This window comes from Myotis myotis, unplaced genomic scaffold, assembly GCF_014108235.1.
Source record: "Myotis myotis isolate mMyoMyo1 unplaced genomic scaffold, mMyoMyo1.p scaffold_m19_p_2, whole genome shotgun sequence".
NCBI lineage: Eukaryota > Metazoa > Chordata > Mammalia > Chiroptera > Vespertilionidae > Myotis > Myotis myotis.
The window spans coordinates 146,507,310-146,521,486 of NW_023416324.1; the positions used below are offsets into that span (position 1 = coordinate 146,507,310).

At 45.6% G+C, this 14,177-nt stretch overlaps 1 protein-coding gene across 17 annotated transcripts in view; it reads left to right on the plus strand.

Moving 5' to 3' along the window:
- Positions 1-14,177, plus strand: part of DZIP3 (DAZ interacting zinc finger protein 3) — a 144,502-nt gene that overhangs the window by 35,148 nt on the left and 95,177 nt on the right. For all 17 annotated transcript variants that reach the window (XR_004974084.1, XR_004974085.1, XR_004974086.1 and 14 more), the window contains 2 exons: positions 7,332-7,448; positions 13,134-13,214. Coding sequence is in view for 14 of the 17 variants with exons in the window: in XM_036350078.1 (XP_036205971.1) it covers positions 7,332-7,448; positions 13,134-13,214 (198 nt within the window). In the remaining 3 variants the exon portion in view is untranslated. The remainder of the gene's footprint in view (positions 1-7,331; positions 7,449-13,133; positions 13,215-14,177) is intronic.

Here is a 14,177-nt window from a genome sequence, read left to right on the forward strand (position 1 = left end):
ATCCCCTCACCCAGGCTGGCCAGGCACGCAAGTGGGGACCCCTACCCTGATCCAGGACACCCTTCAGGGCAAACCAGCCGGCCCCCACCCGTGCACCAGGCCTCTATCCTATATAGTAAGAGGGTAATACGCCTCCCAGCACCGAGATCAGCGGAGCCGCGAGGCCTCCTGGCTCCAGGAACAGCGTGACAGGGCAGCGCCCAAACCCCCTGATCACCCTGCGGCTCTGTGTGTGACAGGGGGCGGGGCCACAACCTCCCTATCCACCCTGCTCTGTTCGTAATGGGAAGGCGCCCCAACCCCCTGATCAGCCCTGCTCTGTGCCTGATAGGGGGGAACTCCGCAACCCCCTGATGGGCCCTGCTCTGTGCGTGGCAGGGGGGAGCTCCCCAACCCCCTGATTGACCCTGCTCTATGCGTGACAGAGTACGGAGCCCCAACCCCCCTGATGGGCCCTGCTCTGTGAGTGACAGGGGGCAGCACCCAACCCCTGATTGGCCCTGCTCTGTGTCTGACAGGGGGTGGTGCCGCAACCGCCCCATCGTCCCTGCCTTGAGTGTGATGGGTCTTGCCCCAACCCCCCAATCGGCCCTACCCTGAGCGTGACTGAGGGTGGCATTGCAACCTCCAGATCCGCCCTGCTCTGTGCATGACAGGAGGTGGCGCCCCAACTCCCCAATCAGCCCTGCTCTGAGCCCGACCAGGGGCTGCACCTAGGGATTGGGCCTGCCCTCTGCCACCCGGGAGCAGGCCTAAGCCAGCAAGTCGTTATCTCCCGAGGGGTCCCAGACTGTGAGAGGGCACAGGCCAGGTTAAGGGCCTCCACCACCCCCCCCCCACCCCCCGCCGAGTGCACAAATTTTTGTGCACCGGGCCTCTAGTCCTATCTAATAAAAGAGAAACATGGTAATTAGCGTATGACCGCTACCTTTCCCATTGGCTAATCAGGGCAATATGCAAATAACTACCAGCCAAGATGGCGGCCGGCAGCCAGGCAACTGGAAGCGAACGTGAGGCTTGCTTGCTTCAGTGACGGAGGAATCTAACGTTCCCCGCCTGCCGCTGCCGGCTTCTGAGCTGCAACTCTAAGCAACTATGTTACAAATATAGAAGCTAAACAAAACCCCAGAAACCTGCTTTAGTTGCCGGGCTTCAGCCAGCAGGATCGCAACATTGTTTCAAATACAGAAGGTAAACAAAGGCCAGAAACCTGCTTTCTGCAGTGGAGACCTAAGAGCTGGATCTTTAAGCTAAAGCTGGCCCAGAATAAAAAAAAAAGAAAAAAAGGAGTTGTTGGGAGCTTCAGTCACCCGCCAGCCTGAAAACAGCCCTCAGCCCCTCACCCAGACTGGCCAGGCACCCCAGTGGGGACCCCCACCCTGAAAGGTTTGTGACCAGCTGCAAACAGCCATCATCCCCTCACCCAGGCTGGCCAGGCACCCTAGTGGGGACCCCGACCCTGATCCAGGACACCCTTCAGGGCAAATCAGCTGGCCCCCACTTGTGCACCAGGCCTCTATCCTATATTGTAAAAGGGTAATATGCCTCCCAGCACCAGGATCAGTGGAACGCGAGGCCTCCCGGCACCGGGATCAGTGTGACAGGGGGAGCACCCAAACTCCTTGATCGCCCTGCGGCTCTGTGTGTGACAGGGGGCGGGGCCACAACCTCCCTATCCGCCCTGCTCTGTTCTTGATAGGGGGGAGCTCCCCAAACCCCTGATCGCCCTGCGGCTCTGTGTGTGACAGGCTGCATTGCCCCAACCCCCTGATCGGCCCTGCTCTGTGTGTGACAGGGTGCGGGGCCCCAACCCCCTGATCGTCCCTGGTCTGTGTGTGACAGGGTGCGGCACCCCAACCACCCCCACCCCCCATGGCCCCTGCTCTGTGTGTGATGGGGTAGAGCCATAATAACCTCCCCATCGGCCCTGCCCTGAGTGTGACAGTGTCGGCGTCCCAACCCCCTGATCGGCCCTGCTCTGTGGGTGAGAGAGGGCGACGCCCCAACCGCACCCACAGGCCCTGTTCTGTGTGTGACGGGGTAGAGCCATATCCTCCCCATCGGCCCTGCCCTGAGTGTGACAGGGTGTGGCACCCCAACCCCCTGATCCGCCCTGCTCTGTGTGTGACAGGGGGTGGTGCGCCAACTCCCCTATCGGCCCTACTCTGAGTGACGGGGGGAGCTCCCCAACCCCCTATTGACCCTGCTCTGTGCATGACAGGGTACGGAGCCCCAACCCCCCAGATGGGCCCTGCTCTGTGAGTGACAGGGGGCAGCACCCCAACCCCCTGATTGGCCCTGCTCTGTGTGTGACGGGTTGGCACCGCAACCTCCCCATTGACCCTGCCTTGAGAGTGTAGAGGGCGGTGCCCCAACCCCCTAATCAGCCCTACCCTGAGCGTGACTGAGGGTGGCATCGCAACCTCCCGATCTGCCCTGCTCTGTGCATGACAGGGGCGGCGCCCCAACTCCCCAATCGGCCCTGCTCTGAGCCCGACCAGGGGCTGCACCTAGGGATTGGGCCTGCCCTCTGCCACCCGGGAGCAGGCCTAAGCCAGCAGGTCGTTATCCCCCGAGGGGTCCCAGACTGCGAGAGGGCACAGGCGGGGCTGAGGGACCCCCCTTTCCCCCTGAGTGTACAAATTTTTGTGCACCGGGCCTCTAGTAATCGTAATAAAAGGCTAATATCCAAATTGACTGGCAGAATGGCTGGTTCCTATGATGCGCAGTAGCCACCAGGGGGCAGATGCTTAATGCAGGAGCTGCCCCCTGGTGGTCAGTGCACTTCCATATGGGGAGTGCCACTCAGCCAAAGCTGGCTCATGGCTGGCCAGTGCAGAGGTGGTGGCAGGAGCCTCTCTCACCTCCGTGGCAGCACTAAGAATGTCCAACTAACAGTTTAGGCCCAATCCCTTTAGTCGGGCATCCCCCGAGGGCTCCCTGGCCGCTAGAAGGATGTCTGACTGCAAGCTTAGGCCTGATCCCCCAGGGAGTGGGCCTAAGTCTACAGGTGGACATCCCCCAAGGGGTCCTGGACTGCAATTGGGCGCAGGCCGGGCTGAGGGACGACCCCCGACCCCCCTCCCCCCAGTGCACCAAATTTTGTGCACCTTGCCTCTAGTGTTAGAATAAAAAGCAAGATTGAATACTAATAATCTAAAAAAGTTCAAGAGGTTAATGGAAGAACAGCAATTAAAATCTAATTCTAAAGAAGGAAGTATTAAAAATAGCTAAATCTAATAAAATAGAATAAAGCACATAATAAAGAAGGTCAGCAAAGCCAAAACTTGTTCTTTTGAAAAGACCAATTTTTTTTAATATCTATTTTATTGATTTTTCACAGAGAGGAAGGGAGAAGGATAGTTAGAAACATCGATGAGAGAGAAACATCGATCAGCTGCCTTCTGCACACCCTCCACTGGGGATGTGCCCACAACCAAGTTACATGCCCTTGACCGGAACCGAACCCGGAACCCTTAGGTTCGAACCGAACCCGTAGGCCGACACTCTATCCACCGAGCCAAACCGGTCAGGGCAAGACCAATAATATTGATAAATTCCTAGTAAGAATGTTCAAAGAAAAAGAAAGAAGACAAGAAAATAACCAAATCATTAATGTGAATTTGAAGACATTAATACAGATTCCATAGTGATCTAAAAGATCATAGAGAATCCTGCAACTTGCAGTGGCTGCCTAGATTGGTTTAGAGCAATTCCTTTCAGAAGAACTTGAAAAATTGGACAAAATATTTCTTAGTAATGCTTATTTGTGCTTTTCTGACAGGTCATTTAATTCAACTAAGGACTGAGATCATTTCAAGCTTCTGTTCCCTGAGGAAGAGTGTATTTATGGTTTACCATTTGCAGTAGATACTGCCAGTGCCCTGCCCGTATCCCTTGACTTCTGTCTTTTCAGTATGCTTTGGACCAGTGGTCGCCAACTGGTTGTCTACAGGCCATTGGTGGTCCGTGAGGTCTGAAAGCTTGGTGATCAATGCTCTGGACAACTTCCAGTTTTCAGTATCTATATCTCTATGCCTCAGACCTTTTTTTTTTTTTCCTTCTGCAACTGCATAAGGCTGAACTCAGCAGTTCTGAAGTCCCAAGGAGTTAATACTCCCCTTTACCCTAGAAAACACTTTGGGATCCTATCTAATAAAAGAGAAACATGGTAATTAGTGTACGACCACTACCCTTCCCATTGGCTAATCAGGGCAAATTAACTGAGAGCCAAGATGGCGGCCTGCAGCCAGGCAGCTGGAAGTTAACATGAGGCTTGCTTGCTTTGGTGACGGAGGAAGCCAAGCTTCCCCTCCTGCCTTGCCTGCCTCTCAGCTGCACTCTAAGCAACTATGTTACAAAAATAGAAGCTAAACAAAACCCCGGGCCTAAGCCAGCAGGACCGCAACATTGTTTCAAATACAGAAGGGTAAACAAAGGCCAGAAACCTGCTTTCAGCAGCGGAAGTCTCATAGCTGGAGCCGAGCCTCAGAGCTAAAGCTGGCCCAGAATGAAAAAAAAAGGAAAAAAGGACACGTTGGGAGCTTCAGTCACCCGCCGGCCTGAAAACGGCCCTCAGCCCCTCACCCAGGCTGGCCAGGCACCCCAGTGGGGACCCCCACCCTGAAGGGTGTGTGACCAGGTGCAAACAGCCATCATCCCCTCACCCAGGCTGGCCAGGCACCCCAGTGGGACCCCCACCCTGACCCAGGACACCCTTCAGGGCAAACTAGCCGTCCCCCACCCGTGCACCAGGCTTCTATCCTATGTAGTAAAAGGGTAATATGCCTCCCAGCACCGGGATCAGCGGAGCAGTGAGGCCTCCCGGCACCGGGATCAGCGTGACAGGGCAGTGACCAAACCCCCCTGATTGGCCCTGCTCTGTGTGACAAGGTGCGGCGCCCCAACCTCCCCCCCGCCCCCCACGGGCCCTTCTCTGTGTGTGACGGTGTAGAGCCATAACTTCCCCATTGGCCCTGCCCTGAGTGTTGACAGTGGCGGCGCCCCAACCCCCTGATCCGCCCTGCTTTGTGTGTGACAGGGGGCGGTGCCCCAACTCCCCTATTGGCCCTACTCTGTGAGTGACAGGGGGAGCTCCTCAACCCCCTATCAGCCCTGCTCTGTGCGTGACAGGGGGGAGCTCCCCAACCCCCTGATCGACCCTGCCTTGAGTGTGACAGGGGGTGGTGCCCCAACCCCCCAATCGGCCCTACCCTGAGCGTGACTGGGGTTAGCATCACAACCTCCTGATCCACCCTGCTCTGTACATGACAGGGGGTGGCGCCCCAACTCCCCAATCGGCCCTGCTCTGAGCCCAACCAGGGGCTGCACCTAGGGATTGGGCCTGCCCTCTGCCACTTGGGAGCAGGCCTAAGCCAGCAGGTCGTTATCCCCCGAGGGGTCCCAGACTGCGAGAGGGCTCAGGCCGGGCTGAGGGACCCCCTCTCCCCACCCCCCCCAAGTGCACAAATTTTTGTGCACTGGGCCTCTAGTTGTTTTATAAATACCTCAGTTCCCTTTTGCATTGAGTAATACTGAGGTTTGTATTTTTTCTGTTTCTCAGTTTCACTCTTATGTTAACTAGAGTTATCCACTGTGGGTAACTGGTTTAATAATACATCCCATTAATTTAAGGCCTGCTTTCACTTTCCTGTATCTTTTCTCCACTCCCCTACCCGTGTTCTTGGCATATCCCAAATAAACTATGTGCACTTAAATCCTAATGGTAGGGTCTTTTTCCAAGTGGAATCAAAACAGATGCTCTTACGGTATATTTCTTCAGGTTCCCAAACAGAAGAATGAGTTGTTTATTAGGCCTGCTCTTGATAGATGGTGTACTCTCAATTTTCCCCCTACTTTTGCAAGTTTGCTAAGAAGTGTGCTTAGCATTTCAGCCTCTCAGCCACAACCAAATACAACAGTTGCCTTAAAGATAAAAGTGACTCCAACATTCTCACATTTCTGGTCCTTCCACCTGTCTTGCATTTTGGCCATTGATAGTTTTCCATTGCTTTCAAATAAGTAGTTTTTATATTTTGTTCAGTTTTTTAGTTGTCATTGAGAGGATTGATCTGAAACTATCTACGCTGCTTGGCAGAGGTGGAACTTCAGTGTTATGTTTTATATGCCTTTTCAAAATTAAGATATATTGTTGAGTAACTGGTTGGATATATGAATCTGGAATTCGTGTGATAGTTCTGAGCTGGAAATATAAATTTGGAAAATCTTGGTGCATATGCACTGTTTAAAAACATGGGTGGATTAATTTATCCAGGGAATGTGTGTCAATGGAGAAGAGGTTCATTAACTTGAGTGCTAGGGAGACTGAAAGTAAGCATCTAGTTAGCTAGGAGAAAAACAGTAAAGTATTGTGTATTAGACACCAAGTTAAGAAAATGTAGATTAAACTTTGCAAACAGATAATACAATAGGTCCTTGGGTTATGGGTTACGTCAGAGATCTGTTCGTACAGCACGACGTAACGTGATTTTCGCCAAAGTCGGAACCCACCTTTGTCACTCACCTGGAGCACATACACAGCAGTAATGAAGTGAAACAGTAAAAAAAATTTAAAAGAAAGATAACAATTCCTGACCTTGTGGTAAATAAATAATAAAAAACATAAAGCACATATGTACATATGTTGAAATGACGGAAGTTTTTTTATTTATAAATAAATGGGAAATGGCGATGTAACCACGAAATGACGTATGTCGAGTCCGACGTAACCCGTAACCTGTAACCCGAGGACTGTCTGTGCATCATTAAACAGATAATGTAATTTAAGCCACGCAGTTGTGGTCATAAGGCATTGGGGAATGACCACAAACATAATACATAGTTATTCATTTCATCCATGTAAATACAAAACTAACACACATAATAAATCATATATTAGCTTGGTTCCAATCAGATTGTAGTATCAGATGACTTTTCTTGGTGTTGATATTAAAGCCAGCATTCCTGCTTACCACAGGCTCAGAGTTGGAAGGAAGATTTTAGTTATGCTAGGGCACAGAAGATATGAGAATGAATTGGGATTACCACTTTCCTCTGAAGTAAGAGTGGATATTGCCAACCCCTTGGCAGACATAGTAATGCTTTTTAGTGTTTTGAGGAAATAGTTACAAAGATTTGACAGAGTTCTTAAAAAAACAAACAAACAAAAAAAAAACAGGTATGAAAACAGTTGTATCTAGGTTGTATGGATTTAAAGAAGAAATCTTTATATCTGTATTCCAAATTTTTTACAATGAAAATGTATTATTTATAAAAATATGTAGATATTTATTCTAACTTAAGGACATTTTCAACTGAATAATTTTTCATAGAGAGAAGTTGCAGCTAACAGCCAGAATGGGGAGGAAATAGTTCCTGCTTTGACTATACGTTTCCTGATAACACAACTGGAAGCATCACTTAGGAACATTCAAGCTACTAATTATACTGTAAGTGTTTTGTTTTTGAAAGTTTGAAATAATGGACTCACAACATTTTTCAATGAGAGTATGGCCAATGCATGCTAACTTTAAGGTGTAGGCCAATTTCTATTTTCCTCTTTTACCTCTATCTAGAGCAGTGGTTTCCAACCTTTTTTTGGCTGTGCCCTACCTAAGCATCTCTAAAATCCTGATGCCCCCTCGCCCCCCGCCCCATGACATATAAATTTTATTATTCAAAAAGTGAACTCCTATTCACGTGGAGGAAGCTTAAAAGGCCATTAACTTGGTCTAAACAAGCTTACAAAGAACATGGCATCCATGAAAGAGAGAAAAAAAAAAGAATGAAAGAATAGTTGAATTACTGAGGAAGAAATCACTAAGAAATTGTTAAAATAATAATAATAACATGAAGTAATATGAAAAATAGCAAATAAAGTTTCAAAACATATAATAGAGAACTGAAATGCATAAATACATCACAATATGTATTTATATACTGTATATGAGGCCCCTAGAACCATAAGATATGCAAAAAATTCACTGTTAATAACGTAAAAATCAAGTTGCCCCACATTGGGAACCACTAATCTAGAGAAAGGTACACATACCGTAAATTGATTTCCTTCCTTTGTCTTGTACTTTATGACTGCATCTCTTTAATAAGCTTATTCCAGTCCCCTTCCCTGCTACAAAATTGTTCATCTTAACCAGTTAACTGCCATGTGTCCAAAATGGAAACCATCCCCACACACCACAATATTTTGAATTTAATTAAAAAAATCATCTGACTCTGGAGTTGAATAAAGGATGTCATCATTTTCTTCTTGCGATTTGCTTAGTTTGATTATTTTTTCATCTGATGCCATTTATGGGGATTGAATTTTATTTGCACAATATAATACAACGATAAATTCAATAATAAAATGATAATTTTCAATTCTATGGAAATATCAACAAAAGCGAGCGTGAAATAAAAATAAACCATCGACATGAAAAGCCTTGAAAACACTAAATTTTGTTGATGCTCCAATGAAGAAATTTGTAAAAGAAAAAAAGGAATGCACACCATGTTTACTATTTTAAGCGTGAAATTCATGATAACACAAATCTCATGTCACAATGAACAAAAAAATCTCGAGTGTTGCAGTGTTTATCTCTCACGCTTCTGAGTGGCAGCCCTATATATCGATACTGGAATTTCTTCCTTATGCACTGGAATATTTACAAATTTAAGTTACTATAATTTTCTTTACAAACCCAGAGATGTCACTAACAAGTCTGATTTTAAAATTGGGCAACCAGAGTTGATATGCGAGTTTTGCAGCTATAGACGTGTGTGGAGTGTGGGGAAGGTCCACCGCTTGCATTTATAGATGCTTAAGGTGTACAAAGGGTTAAATAAAGAGAAACTTGAACTAGTAAAAATGGGCTTTCCCAATTAGAAATGGAGAGTCATTACAAAATCTACTACTTTCTGTCTCTCTATAAATAATCAGCTCCTTTTTCTTCTGATATTTCTATATTTATAAAAATTGGTACTGCTATTATCAGTTACTGAGTAATCATGTGAAATAAAATTGATAAGATATAATTACATGCTCAAGGTCAAATGGTACTTTAGAAATAAATAGGAAAATATAAAAATAAACTTGCATTAAAAATTAGAGTCAATAGTGCAAGATGGTAAAAGGAAAAATTAGTTCTTTAGAATAATTTGGATCAGTAAACTTAAGTTTTGCACCCATGCAGACGATGGATTGGAGTTATCCTAAAGATAGGACAACCCAGAAACATACAAGGTAGCATAAGATACCAAATTCCATCTATATATATAAAAGGCAGTGACCATGATGACCAAAACAACTGGTCGACCGAACAGCAGGCTGCGTGGGGCGACCAGGCCAGCGTGGGGGGCGGGGGGGGGGGGCAATGAGGGACGACCAAACAACTGAACAGCAGGCTGCATGGGGTGACGAGGCCAGCATGGGGGGGGGGGGCAGTGAGGAACGACCAAATGAGTGAACAAGCAGGCTGCATAGGGCGACCAGCCGACAGGGGCGCAGTGAGGGGCGACCAAGCTGGTGGGGGGGGGGCAGTTGGGGGCAACCAGGCAAGTGGGGGGGCAGTTGGAGGTTACCAGGATGGCAGGGGGGACAGTGAAGGGTGACCAGGCTGGCAGAGGGGGCAGTTGGGGGTGACCAGGCCAGCAGGGGCAGTAGTTAGGGATGACCAGGCCAAAAGGCGGGGTAGTTGTGGCAACCAGGCTGATGGAGTGGGGGGTAGTTGTGGGCGACCAGGCTTGCACGGGGGGGCAGTAAAGGGCAACAAGACCAGAGGGGGGGAAGTCAGGGGTGACCAGGCTAGCAGAGGGCCAGTGAAGGGCGACCAGTACGGCAGGGGTGGCAGGTGCAACCAGGCTGGCAGAGGGGGGAGCAGTTAGGGGTGACCAGGCCGGAAGGGGGGTAAGTTAGGGGCAATCAGGCCAGCAGGCAGAGGTGGTTAGGGGGTGATCAGACTGGCAGGGGGGCAGTTAGGGGTGATCAGGTAGGCAGGCTGGTGAGCAGTTAGGAACCAGTGGTCCTGGATTGTGAGAGGGATGTCCGGCTGCCAGTTTAGACCCTGCTGGGGTCCTAGATTGGAGCGGGTGCAGGCTGAGCTGAGGGGACCCCTCTGCACAGATTTCGTGCACTGGGCCTCTAGTCTATACTAATAAAAGAGGAAATGCAAATTGACCATCCCGCTGCGATGCCCAAAAGCCATGCCCACCAGCCAATCAGGAGTGAGTATGCAAATTAACCTGACAAAGATGGAGGGTTTTTTGCATACGCGGGTGTCAATTGCCCCAGGAGGCAATGGTGGCCATGGGCTCCCGGGACCATCACCAGCCCCAGGAAGTGATGCCAGCAGCGCCCAGGCACACCTGCGGGCTCCCAGGACCTTCACCAGCAGAGAACAGAGCAGGAGAGCAGGAGGTTTGGAAGACTTGGCAGAGCAGGAGGCCACTGGACATAGTGCAGAGCGAGAGAGAGGGCAGCTTGGAGGGTGTGGCTCCCTCTGTCACCCCAGCTTTCTCACCACAGCTGTGGAAACTGACAGGGAGGAGGAAGTCCCACCCCCACAGAATCAGCCAGAATCAGCTGTTGGTCAGACAGCTCTCAGTGGCCTGACAGCCAGGACTCTCATTCACCTGCATCTCAGACCGTGACAGTAGAGAGGTGGGACTATGTCTAAAGAACAACTGTTTATACAATGTAGCTCTGCAGCCGAAAGATGCCGCCATTATTGACAGAAAATGTCTGAAGAGCAACATGCATCTGATCTTGAAAGAAGGTGGCGCCTGCGACAGAATGTATCTGAAGACCAGCTATTGGAAAACTGTCACTCTGATGCCGAAAAACACCAGCATCATCAACAGAAAATGTCTAAAGACCAACGTGCCTTTGAAGTTGAAAGAAGGGGTTGGGGAACGACAGAATATGTCTAGAGAACAGTCATCAACAAGTACTACCAATTCTGGTAGGAACTGCCTTTTCAGCAAAAATGTACTACATGAGGATGCAATTCTCAAACATAGTTGTGGTAGAATTACTATTCGATATGAATTTTGCCTATCACTAAATTTCTCTGATGAAAAACAACCCGATGAGAAATTTACTCGATGTTGTGGTAAAGGGAAAGTCTGTCCAAATGATATACACTTTCCAGATTACCCAGCATATTTAAAAAGATTAATGACAAAGATTGTGACAGTAAAAATTTCATGGAAAATATTCGTTCCATAAATAATTCTTTTGCTTTTGCTTCCATGGGTGCAAATATTGCATCGCCGTCAGGATATGGGCCATACTGTTTAGAATACATGCCAAGTTTATCACCGTGCTAGAACTTTACATCCTTCGGATGGTGTTTCTCAGAAGTTTGCTCACCTCTATATTTTGGGTACAGCCGAAGCTACAAGTAAAAAATTAGCAATGCCAGAAAACCCGGGCTGCTCAGAAAGACTCATGATCAACATCATCAACCTCATGCGTAAAATAAATGAATTAACAAAATTGTACAAGATGCTACATGTGGTAGAAAAGGAAGCCCAATCTGAAGCAGCAGCAAAAGGTATTGCTCCCACTGGAGTAACAATGGTAATTAAATACAATCGTAACAGTGACCCAGGTAGATATAGTTCTCCCCGTGTAACTGAGGTTGCTGTCATATTCAGAAACAAAGATGGAGAACCTCCTTTTGAAAGAGACTTGCTCATTCATTGTAAACCAGATCCCAATAATCCAAATGCCACTAAAATGAAACAAATCAATATCCATTTTCCTACATTAGATGCAATGACATATCCTATTCTTTTTCCACATGGTGAAAAAGGCTGGGGAACATATATTGCATTAAGACTCAGACACAACGGTGTAATCGACAATAATACTAGACAAACTGTAAGGACATGAGTCACACAAATACAGTATTATGGATTTCATCTCTCTGTGCATGACAGGTTTAAAAATGCAAGAAAATTAACTCAACAGTTTATCCTGGATTCATATTAAAAAATGGAGGCCAATCAGATAAATTTCATCAAAGCAATCTAAGTTGAGAGTTGAAAAATATTGTGGTTTGATGGATTATCTCAAATCTGATCTGAAAATGACAATGTGCCGATTAGTAAAATGATAATACTAACATCATCTGCAATAACGTGTATGAATTTGATTTTTCTCTCCAGGGAAGCCTAGTAGATACTTGGTGCCCAAGGTTTTTATTGGGGGTTGGTCATGTAGGCACCCTCTGCCTAGGCTATAAAAATTCCCGACTCTCCGAAGAAACTCCCAGGTTTTCAGCATAAATCACTTTATTTGCACAAACAATTTAGGCACAGTGAGTCACCCTTACCAGAGAACAGTGGGAACGCTCCTGAAATCCAGGTTCCTAGACACCCATGAAGAGTCAGTCTTGCAAGCAGGCCTTTCTATGGAAAGCAGTCAGCTCTGCTGACTTTTATGCGTGGTGTGTATAGTTCTTTGCCATTTTATTACCAGTGCTAGTGTAACCGCTACTGCAGTCAAGATGAAAGAACTCACATCACTACAAAAATCTCTTTTATTCTACCCCATTATAGTTAGTCACAGGCACCTCTTGCCCTCCTCGCTCTCCCTAATTACTAATCTTTTCTCCATCTCTATAATTTGGCATAGACCATTTTAAATGAAGGAAATATTCTCATGTTTTAATTTTTCACTGAGGAATTGACAAGCTTTATGTTTATACTGTTAGAACAAAATGCATACATGGACAATAAAATACTTTGATTTAAGAGATCATTGTATTTTTTAAGCTGGATGGTAGATACATGAGTGTTCATTATATTATTACCTAAAGTATTTTGATACCTGAAATATAAATGAAAGAATTTTGCAAAAGGTTTAGTATAACAAATCTTGATGGCATTTGCTTCCATTTTCTTTAATCAAACTCTCATATTTTATTTCAGGATATTGACTATCTTCTCATTCTGGGTCAAATTATCAAATACATCTAAAATGAATTCTCTGTTATTAGGTAATTGATAATATAATGATAATTTCACTATTTTAATAATTATTAGACCGACCTAAGATATTTAATTGATCTTGCTAAATTTTAAAGTAGCTTAGTCTAAATAATCAATTAAAATATATTTTATCATTTTAGGCACATCAGATTAATATTGATTATTATTTGACATTACTGTTCTTGTATGGATTAGCACTCACTGAAAGAGGAAAGAAAGAGGTATGTAGCACTTGATATTTGCCTATTATAACTCTTTTTACATATACTGACCTCATTTTAACAAATTAAAATGTTGATTTTTGAAATTCTCTAAAAATTGAAACCACGCAGTGACTTTTCTTTTATATATTTTTAATATAGTATAGTTATTCTAGAGACTATTTTGTGAAATAAAAGTTGATAGGGGAAACATAATTTTAGCTTACAACTTTAGTTATTTTATTTATCCTTTAAGTGCTTACCATTTGTGTAAAACAAAATTGCTTAGCATCTTTCACTTATACAATACATTTTAATCCATTTTCTAGTATAGCTTAATCTGGCTGGTCCTAATCTTACCCCTTGTAAAATATGAGGTATACTTTAAATTTTTGGTTGAATAAGGTGAAGTGCAAAAAGTAAAAATCTGGGAGTTAACTAGGTGATTTCTAAGAGTTCTTCGAATTTAACATTATCTTTTTATGTTTTTTAATGATTTCTCATATTATCTTTGCAGCCTTGATATTTCCTTTACTTTTTGTCTCTAGAAATCTATACTTTCTACTTATTATTTGAAAAATTAAGGAGATTTGTGCTCCAATTAGGAAGAAAATTAGTAAGAATTATAAAGTATTAGCTAATAATATTTTCCAGTTTTACAAACAAAAATTGTTGTTCTTTTTTTTTTTAATTGTTTTATTGCTTAAAGTCTTACAAAGGGTATTACATATGTCTACTTTTCCCCCCCGCCCTTGACAATCCCCTGGCCTCCCCTACCCCCCAGTGTCTTATGTCCATTGGTTATGCTTATATGCATGTATACAAGTCCTTCGGTTGAGTTCTTACCTCCCTCTCCTTCCCCCCGCACCTTCCCCGTCCTTCCCACTGTAGTTTGACAGTCTGTTCGAGGCAGCTCTGCCTCTGTATCTATTTTTGTTCATAAGTTTATAATGGTCTTTATTATCCATGAATGAGTGAGATCAT